This window comes from Sycon ciliatum, chromosome 1, assembly GCF_964019385.1.
Source record: "Sycon ciliatum chromosome 1, ocSycCili1.1, whole genome shotgun sequence".
Classification (NCBI taxonomy): Eukaryota; Metazoa; Porifera; class Calcarea; order Leucosolenida; family Sycettidae; genus Sycon; species Sycon ciliatum.
In genome coordinates this window covers 29,691,260-29,701,999 of record NC_088643.1, presented here as the reverse complement: position 1 = coordinate 29,701,999, position 10,740 = coordinate 29,691,260, and the positions used below count along the sequence as shown (strand labels likewise).

Genomic DNA, 10,740 nt, shown 5'->3' with positions numbered 1-10,740 from the left:
CATCATCAAAAGAAGAAAAACACGACATTTGTGCAACATTTATTACCAATACACTGTACCATAATTTACAATGTACTTCGCATGTCATTGACTGTATACATGTGTGCCACACTAGAGGAAAGAAAGAGACAGGGCAGACGGTGAAACTAAATCCATTCATGCAGTCCACTCACGGAACCCCCGCCTATTCACACATACATACACACACATACACACATATCCCCCCCCCCCCCACACACACACCATCCACAAAATGTAAACTTGATCAACAAAATTTCCTGGCCGATTGAATTTTGCTGATTTTGCCGCTTCAATCGGATGCCTGTTGGCTGAAGTAAATCACCGTCCACAAGTGACCATCAGGTCCAAACTAATCTTGATGCCATTGAAAATAATGTCTTCCGATTGGAGATGAGCCAACGTTTCTCGCCAGCCAAAATGCCTGTGTTGATTTACAGTGCCTGGAAGTCTATGATGGTCCAGTCTTGGGGACTTGGGCTAAGCTAAGGTGAATTTTACCATGCATGATGATAGTGAGCACTGAGCAGCAAAGAGAGCATGGTGATGTTGGTACATCGGTTCCCGTCAGACATGCCATACTGATTTCTCCGATTGTAAGTCGCATTTCTAAGTTCGCCCCCCCCCCCCTCTCATTCTAAGATCTCTATCCCCCAAAAAGATAGGGACTTTATTAGGCCAATTTAGGGTGTAACTAGTACTAACTACTTACAATCAGATGAACACAATATACATGTACATTGACACATTGACAATGTGACTTATTTTGAAGTATATTCAGGAAAGGCAGGTACTATAGTATTTGGAGGGTGCATAGACGGGTGCTCTAAGACTATGACTGAGAAACAGAGGCAACCCGAGGTTCAAGTAGCTGTGCTTGGAAACGCCAGAATTTCTTCCGACCGTGCTGAGACCCAATGGGTAGCCTGGCATGGAGGTAAGCTCCTATACTGATATCCGATATGCAGTGAATAGGATCAAGTATTCGGTCTATAACTCACCTTGTGATTGGTCTGATCTACTCACCTCCCAAAGCTCCCCGATGAGCTGCATCTGCATCTTGATCCGGGAGGCCAGTGGTCCTCCTGTGGATGCGGAAATGTTAGTCTGACGTTAACCATAAAATTAAGGCTTTGTTCAGGAAATACAGGACTTGCTGGGAATGATGTTTTAAAGTCTCATCTGTCATGAACATAGTTCATGGTCATTTTGCTGCTGAGAAAAAATCTCCTCATTCATCACTACCATTTCGGTCATGGCTCGTCCTCAGGGTGAACAAACTATCGTCGTAGTATCGAGATTGAATGCAGTACTGTAGACAATCTGGGTACTGACTAATGTGGGAATGTTGCAGCTAAGCGTTACATGCACACCCACACCTTATCTCACACATCTCTCATCTTCTTTCACAGTGCACAGCACGCTTCACAGGCAACTAACTTCTACTACGCTCAGTTCTTGGTTGTCTCCGTTGATTGTTCACCCTTTTGCTAGGATACTAGTACATGTACTAGTAGTCTGTGCCCGAAAATTTGGTGATGGTGGAGGAAAGGTATAATTATATTTCGCAGGGAAAAGACCAACCATCGCATGTTTCACTATATTCATGACTCATGAGTGATCTAGTGATCAAACTGTGCTATAAAAGGTATGTGTATGTGTAAAGGAGGTGCGCCGGAGTGTGCTAAGGGAACCTCGAGCAATAACTATTACATATTTCAAGTGTGTTAGGGGTGTTCACGCAAAGGATGCCAGCATTAATAGTATTTAGATTCTGTTGAACCATGACCTTCGGTGCTCATGCTCCAAGCATGTTGCTTGCTTACATGATGGCAGAGCCTGGACTTGGGCAGGGTGAGCCTCGGTTTTACATGCATTTTTTGTGATTGAGTGTTTCACTCGGCAGTATCACACATTTGGCATAGGTCAATCACTGATCATGTTAGCTGTGGAAGATTAGTACAAGACACGGCAGTGAAATTAGTATGGGTTGCAGTGAACTGCCAGAATCATACTGACTGTCAGAATTATTAGCAATGAAAGAACTTTTCAGCAGAGGGCCCAAGCCTTCTGAGCACACTGCTGCTGCTGCTGCTGCTGCTGCTGCTGCAGTGTGCAGGTGGTGCGTGGGGAAACAAACCTACAAAACCGTGAGTAACATTCATGTACATGTACATGCACTATGCGAAGTAGGAAGAAGGTAGTGTGACTGCATAATGATAGGCAAAAGAAGTTAGTACGACATGAACTGCTCACATGCACCTTGGGGATCACTCTGTGATGAACTTCTTGAAGCATCAACTTTGCGTATAATGACTAGGGCTCAAACGGTTAGTCCGATTAACCGGTTGCAGACCGGCTACGAAGAAATAACGGTTAACCGATAAAGATAACGGTTACGCAGTAACTTTTCAGTCAATTTTTCAAGTATCAGGTTGTTGTTGATTTTTATTTTACTTCGCAAGGCCAAGCGGGCAATGGTGCCCAATTAAGGTCGTTGCAAAGTATGCACTTTCGCAGGCTGTCGCACGGGTACGCAATTTCTGGGCTGTCAACTCGGTCATAATCTGGCCTCTTGGTGTGAGAGTATGTATGAATGAGCATGCAAGAGAATGTACATGTGTGCGTTGTACTGAATAGGGTACATTTTTTGAATGAGTGAAGTCAAATATACGGTTAAAAAAGAGTCCGCAGGATTGCCGTGGCTTATAGGTTATAACCGTTAAACCGACCGTTAGCTCAGCAGTTAACCGTTAGGGGTAAAACCGTGACCGTTTGAGCCCTAATAACGACACTCGACGGGGCATCAGAAAAGTGTCCTTATTCGCGAAATGTCCTTATACCCGGAGTCTCATTATATGTATTACAGTTAGATGGGATTTTGCTCTGGGCATGGAAATTCTGTCGTTGTTCGCGAATTGCCGTTATATCCGCAATCGTTATTAGCGAAGTTGACTGTACTTACTTTGCTAGTCCCAATGACGACATGTATGGCCCAGTGTATGGGTCGCACAGGCGCTAGGCTTCACAGATCAAGTACATGTACGCTATAGGCATAGAATAAAGGTTGAGACACAGGATTTATGAAATCTGGATCTCATGCGGGTTTTTTTATACAGGATTGGCACCCTGAACCTTCCCCCAGCTCTTGCATCTATTTCACTGAGATTTACAAGAGTTCCAATGCGAGCTCTATCGTTGCACATCAAACATCGAAGTATGATTTCTACATTGTATGCAAAGATATCACTTGACTTTTGCTGTATTTCTCTCTCTCCCCCCCCCCCCCCCCCCCCCACACACACACTTCTCGACAGGCTCTGGCCCAGAGAGCCCTACACATACCGGGAGGTGACACTGGTGCAGACTGAAACCATATGTGTAGGGCTACCTGCTCTGGCCTGAAAACCAAGTACATTGTAATAGGCAATGCGAAGCAGAGGTTTTTGTTACAGGTTCTTTACCGTAAAAGTCCGTAAACTTGATAAGTACCTGCCCGAAAGAAATACCCCCTCCAATCTTTTGGCTCTGTCTGTTGTTGAAGTCAAGTCAAGCCCGATAAACATACTGCCCGAAATAAGTACCGGTACGGTGCGCACATGCAGCACGTAGCATGTACATCGACATGAAAATGACTTCTCCACTACACACAAGTCAGGTCCGAAAGTCAGTACCCGCCCGAAAGTTAGAACCCGCCCGAAAGTTAGTACGGGTCACGGTGTGGCCACTAAATTCGGACGTAAATACATGTACGTACTAATCTTATTTACGGACTTTTACGGTATTGGTTCTGTGTTAGCCATACATGTAAATCCCCCCCCCCCCCCCTCTCCAAGCCTTGTGAGTTGTGGTCACTTCTAAGTTCTAGTGTGTGTGTGTGTGTGTGTGGGCCAGTGCCACCCTGGGGTCTCTCAATGCCCCATGCATCAACTTGAAGGACTCAGGCGCGTCGCACCGACTTTGAAGGTGGGGCGGCCATGGAAGGGGGTCCGGGGTCCTCCCCCGGGAAAAAATTCAAAAAATTGAAGCCAATTGCAAGCATTTCCGGGCATTTGGTGCCATTTCAGTGCACGGTAACTACAATGAAAGACTTTTTGATTCTGGAAAAAACCAAGAAGATGCTATGATCGGGGACAAACATTACCCTGCCCCGGGAAAAAATTCAAAAATTGAAGCCAATTGCAAGCATTCCCAGGCATTTGGTGCCATTTCAGTGTACATGGACTTTTGATTCTGCAACAAACCACGATCGGGGACAAGGATTTGCCACGTTTGCGCTGAGATCATCGCGCTTTGTTGCAGTGTAAAAAAACGGCCGAAAAAGTGGGGCGGCCATGGCCGCCCCGGCCGGTGCGGTTCCGATGCCCTTGAAGGTCATTACCCTTGGCTGAGTTTTGCTCCTGTGAGCTGGACCATGCTGGCCAAGGGCCTTGTCCCTTGCCCTGAGTCTCGCTGAGGCCAGTGAGGGAGGCTTTGCATTAATGGTCCTTTGGCCGGACCAAGTCTGTCATTACTGTAAGCCATTATTCTAATGAGGCGCATATTATAACGATTTCCCAAAATTGACTAGTTTACGTGTACGAAAGGTAACGATTCTCACTCATTTTCAACCCTCAATAGGACAGTATATGTATCGATTTCTGTATAACGATTTCTATAACGATTTCTATTAACTCGTTTATAGAGTTAGCACTTCGTTATCAGGTTATGGCTTTTACAGGTAGTTTGGTGACTGCCAGTGTGCCACTAGTGCACTGGGTGAGACACACAGCTGTCTGTGACTGCACAACAACACATTACTGGTAGCTGCCAGAGAGTGGATGCTGGTCTACGAGACTCGTAGATCTACTGTGTAGATCTACCAGGCCAGCAGGGTAGGTCACCAGTCACTAGGTGCACTGCACTGATGTCAGTGATGACCAGTGGTGACAGTGCAATACTAGCACATGTAGTAGTACTAGTAGTACAGTGCGCTAGTGCGCTGGGGTAGTGCTCGTACCAGTGCGCACACTCCATTGCATTGGCATTGTTGCACAAGAACAGCAGTGCCAGTGGTCCGGCTAGCGAGCTATGTCAGCAGCGACAACAGATCTACAGAACTAAAACTTAAAAGTGTTTTCAAAATCTTGACACACACAGACAAAATAATTGAATACAATGTTGGCAAGGTTTGGCTTCATTCAGGCTCGCCGTTTCAGTGTTTCAACTGCTTCCAGAATGCCAATCCAAGTCGGTGACAAGCTTCCCTCGGTCTCCCTTCATGAGGGCTCTCCAAAGGGCACAGTTAACATTGCTGATTTGTTCAAAGGCAAAAAGGGAGTCCTTTTTGCAGTACCCGGAGCTTTCACCCCAGGATGTAGCAAAACTCACCTGCCAGGGTATGTGACTGATATCGAGAAGTACAACGCCAAGGGTGTAGAAGTCATCGCCTGTGTGTCAGTCAACGATGCTTTCGTCATGGCCGCGTGGGGCGAAGCTCATGGTGCTGCTGGCAAAGTCCGAATGCTGGCCGACACCACAGGCGAACTGACCAAAGCCATGGAAATGGACTTCGACGCAACTCCATTCCTGGGGGGCATCAGATCGAAGAGGTACTCAATGGTCATCGAGGACGGCGTGGTGAAGACTATCAACGTGGAACCTGACGGTACTGGCCTCACTTGTAGCCTTTCCAATACTATTCTCAGTCAATTGTAACTACTTGAGTAGTTCAAATTCAAATTAAATTTTCAAACGAAATGCGTTATAATAAAATTTTTTTTTAAATTTTTTATTGATCCCACAGTCCTAGATCCTGCACGCGCACGAGTGATCTATTCGAGTGGAACCATGGAATATCATGATGTACAAGTGGCTGTTAGTAAGCTGCGGATCTAGGCCGTGAATTCACAATGGCGGCCACCATGGCATTTGGTGATTTTGTACTTCGAAGTAGTTGCAATATCCGAAAGGCTTTGGATTTACTGACATGCAAGTCCGGCCTGTATGGTGTGTGCGTGCTAGCGTTGTCCTAGATCCCGGGCATGGGTGTCATTGCATATTCTGAGATCAGGCGAAAGTCATGGGTACAATGTAGCCCTGCTATTGGGCTAATCCAACTTGATATGAACTGAGCTGCGTCTGAGGAGACCTATGGTATTTCGGAGAGTAAAGACACTGCTGGCCGTGTGCAGCACAAACTGATGCTTCGAAGTGCATCACTGATCAGGGGCGTCGCACACGGTACGGTCACTACGCGTATACGGTATTGACCGTACCACTATTTGACCCAAGTACCCTGTGAATCAATAAAATGCACTGAATTGGGTTCTAATTTTCCAAATTTTTCTGCTCAGCCACTCCCCCCCCCCCCCCACGAGTAAATTGTACTTCAGATGGCTGACCGTACCACACTAAATTACCTTCCGACGTTGCCCCTGCTGATAGATTGTGTGAAGAATAGTAGATCATTCAGTAGTAGATCAGCCATTCATTCGTTGAATTGGTATTCCAACAAATAATCGTTCGTGGAAATCTTGGTCCGTTGTATCACTAAATCTTGTCCCTTACGGCAATCCTCTTGGCCTGGCTCTCAATGCCTTCACTGCGGTGAATCGGTCTGTGATGGGTTACAAAAAGAAGAAGAAGTAGTAGTCACTAGTTAATTACGCCATAGATTAGTGGTAAAGCATCGCTGGTCATAAGCGAGGGTCACTGGCTCAAGTCCTGGTGGTGACAGTCAATTTTTTCCTCAGACTTTTTTTTCCATCTGCAACCTGATCTCAAGAGTCAAGTTTACACCATCCTGCACCAGTTCACATCCCAGTGTTCGCAGGTCTAGGGCTACACACTGTGCACAGCGCAGGTCTAGGGCTGCACACTGTGCACAGCGCAGGTCTAGGGCTACACACTGTGCACAGCGCAGGTCTAGGGCTGCACACTGTGCACAGCGCAGGTCTAGGGCTGCACACTGTGCACAGCGCAGGTCTAGGGCTACACACTGTGCACAGCGCAGGTCTAGGGCTGCACACTGTGCACAGCGCAGGTCTAGGGCTGCACACTGTGCACAGCGCCAGTTCACATCCCAGTTTTACGGTAGCTGATTGTAGCCTGATACAATGATGTATATGACTGTACATGTACATGCATAATGGTTTCCAACCGGGCCCCTGGATTCACCCCTGCAGCACTGACTCTGTACTGTAGTTCAGCACATGCACACAACCTGAATACTGGTATGATGAATGTGGTCACCACCTACAGCTACAGCCATGAACACCAGTGCCACCACCATTTCGAACCACTCACTGTCAGTTTCACTGAACTGCTGCCTTTCACCTATGATCCACACATGCGCGACATTCTCGCCAATACACTGTACTGGTAAGAACAGTGCAGCAGTACTGTTCTGTAGATAGCATTCTCGCCAATAATTACCCTAAAAATGTTAATGCAGAAGGACACATGATACGAGTTATGAACAACTGCCTACAACTGTAACTAGATAAAATGGAAGTCGAGGCAGAGCAACTGACTTTTGTAAACCCATGCACCCATTACCCGGTGAACAAATACTGTGTTGTGCATGGCAGGGGTGGAAGGCCTAACTTACACGCACAACATACTTCAAAGTATGTATTTTAATTATTTTCACCGAAGTGATCCATACCAATATAACTTTGTTGTGTGAGTCCATTGCAGATCAAGTTACAAGTTGCACACTTTTGCTTTTGTACTCATGAATTTAATAACATACCGTAATCTCGCACATTTAACTATCTCGATCACCCCTGGTAACGTTATTTCCCCCGCTTGTTTTTCATGATCCATTGCATCTTGCTTCCCCGGTTAATTTCCATCTAGCTGTTTCTGGCTAGTACCAGTTCTATCACACTTAGCAATCGTCCTTATTGGCGTCACGCCATCGTGGAATTGATTGTGCATGGTTCACGTGCAGAAAACTAAGTTGCCGCGATCCAAGTGCAGCTAACAGCCGTCAACAGCCTGATCAACAGAGACTATCTTAAAAATGGAGTTGTCATTGTGTGCAGATTGTAAAGTTTCATTTTCTTTTTATTTAAATTTTTCGTTTTGTTTTGCTTTGTAGTTGTTGCGTCAGGCCAGTGAAATCATGTTCTGTGATTGCCCGTATAAGAGGCTTACTAAGCTAACAGCCGTCTGCTGTACTAGTATCACTACATTGTATTTTTGTTTTATATTTCCTGTACTAGAAATAGCAATGAAATCAAGCCAGAGCTGAACCAAACCAATCAATAATCACCACCTGCTGAAGTGTGCGGCAGAGTTCGTAGCCTAACAGGGTATCAGACTGTTGAATTATTTGGTTGTTGTTCAATGTTGGCAAGGGTAAATAGGAAATTTCTTAAAAAATATGATTGAGAGACACTAGTAGTGCGGATCGTATAACGTGGAGTCGGCATAATAATAAACCAAGTCTGGCTTAGAACAGATCAGGTGGGAGAAGCACAGTGTCAATGGCATGGATGACACCATTGGTAGCGGCGACGTTGGGCTCAATGACACGCGAATGTCCTTCCGTACCAAAGCTAATGGCCACCTCGTGTTCCTCAATGTGGAACTTGAGTGAACTGCCCTCCACTGTCTTCGCCTCCTCTCCATCGTAGAGTCCGGCGGCCCAGACAGCGGCAGAGATCACGTGGTATGTCAAGACCTGTATTGCGGTGCAGATACAAAGATTACAGATCACAGCAGAGGCATGGTCAGTGAACTAATTCCATATTGAGCTGATCCTGCGCCCATGAATTCTTATTATCCTCTCATGAACTTAGGATGACAGCCACTGCCTACTGTAATTGTTGTATGAGTACATGTGCGGCTGTGCTTTGTTATCAGCTCATCATGCTGATCACCTGCATGTACATATGCATGTCTCGAACTCCACTGCATGCCATTCAAGTGTTGTCTTGCTAAAGATTGACGGATGCATGCCCACTACTGAGAAAAAAAGTATCTTACCTTAGTGAGCTTGGCCTTGTCAGCCAGAAGACCTTCCAGGGTCTTTGGTGGGATCTTGGCGAATGCCTCGTCGGTGGGGGCAAAGACGGTGAATGGTCCTGCACCGGACAGTGTGGGCACCAGACCAGCAACGGATACAGCCTTCAGCAGGGTACTGAATCGGTGGTCACGTGTGACGATGGTGGGGATGTCGCCAAGCGGAGGCAGCATGACGCGGTCGATGACGTGGATGACGCCGTTGGTAGCGTTCTGATCCGTGAGGACGACCGGAGATCCCTCGGCGGTAACCACCTACACAATGGAACCGCATATCAAACAGGTCACGGATAGAGACAAGCATCTAGTACTACACTAGTATCAAGAGTACATAACCCCTTATTATTATTATTATTATTATTATTATTATACTCTTGCTAGCATCATGAATACCTGTACAACATATTACTCATAATACATTGTAGACTTTGTAGTACCCAATGCTGTAATGTTACAGTACATTTTTGCAGACATCCCACACGCACACACACATACAGTCAACTTCGCTAATAACGACTGCGGATATAACGACAATTCGCAAATAACGACAGAATTTCCATGCCCAGAGCAAAGTCCCATTCAACTGTAATACGTATAATGAGACTTCGGGTATAAGGACACTTCGCGAATAAGGACACTTTTCTGATGCCCTGCCGAGTGTCGTTATAAGCAAAGTTGATGCTTCAAGAAGTTCATCACAGTCATCCCCAAGGTGCATGTGAGCAGTTCATGTCGTACTAACTTCTTTTGCCTATCATTATGCAGTCACACTACCTTCTTCGCATAGTGCGTGTACAAGGGGGGGGGGGGGGCGTTTACAGTCGATTTCACACTTCGAGTCTGATTGCAGGCAACGACTATGATCCAAGCTTGGCGCCTGTGTCATAGGGTGAATGAAGGAAGTCAGACGAGGGGAGGTGAGGGGGGGGGGGGGGTGTTGCCAAACAGTGTGAAGAGGGACCGTTTCCACAATGCGGTCATCCCACTAATGATCAGGTATCAGGTTTCTCGCTCGCCTTACCGTCTTCGTGTTCTTGTAGATATTGATTCTGATCTTCTCCTCCGGGAGCAGAGACTGGGCCAGCAAGTCGTTGGACAGCTGTGATGAGTAGACGCGACCGGAGACAACGTGGTACATTAGCACATCACGCAGCAACGTTACGTTGTGCGTCAGCAGTTCAACGATCGGCGGTGGTAGACGTGAGAACGCCTCGTTTGTTGGCCCAAACACGGTGAAAGGGCCTGGACCGGACAGGGCAGATGTTAGGTTAGCCTTGACGACAAATTCAACAAGGTCCGTAGCACCGAGCTTCACGGCCAGTTTCGGAATGTCCAGTTCCTGTGCGCTGGCGAAGGCCAGGAGGCAGGCGAAAATCACCGCACGAATCATGATCGACAAGGTGCTAGGAAAACTGCAGGTTTTCAAGTTCGTTGCTACTCTGAGCTGTGCCAGGTAATGAAGTTCTTCGCTGGGAAGTCGTCGCTTTTGTAGCCTTCCGCCGTCGTCACGTGGAGGTAGCATTGTCGAGAAGACGTGACTTCGACACAACAAAAACGGGCAATTACGGACTAGGTCAAAACATGCTGATGACGAATGTCAACGGTTGCTAATCGTACATGTACTAGGCAATGATGTAAACCAGGCTTTTATCTGCGATGACCTCGCTGAGATGTAAGTAAGGTTAAGTTCCTGATATGGGCCGGTGTGTC

At 46.5% G+C, this 10,740-nt stretch overlaps 2 protein-coding genes across 2 annotated transcripts; one reads left to right on the top strand and one right to left on the bottom strand.

Annotated features, from left to right (window-relative positions):
- The first annotated feature begins 5,143 nt into the window (after nt 1–5,143).
- Nucleotides 5,144–5,985, top strand: LOC135806933 (peroxiredoxin-5, mitochondrial-like). Its single transcript, XM_065321082.1, has one exon. It carries the CDS (start codon nt 5,176–5,178, stop codon nt 5,713–5,715), a length of 540 nt encoding a protein of 179 aa, XP_065177154.1. The 5' UTR covers nt 5,144–5,175; the 3' UTR covers nt 5,716–5,985.
- Nucleotides 5,986–8,011: 2,026 nt separating this feature from the next.
- LOC135822001 (protein sll1483-like) lies at nt 8,012–10,491 on the bottom strand. The gene is made up of 3 exons (XM_065334910.1): nt 10,052–10,491; nt 8,995–9,285; nt 8,012–8,689 (listed from the first exon to the last, which is right to left on the bottom strand). Exons 1-3 carry the CDS (start codon nt 10,418–10,420, stop codon nt 8,459–8,461), a joined length of 891 nt encoding a protein of 296 aa, XP_065190982.1. The 5' UTR covers nt 10,421–10,491; the 3' UTR covers nt 8,012–8,458.
- Nucleotides 10,492–10,740: the final 249 nt, after the last annotated feature.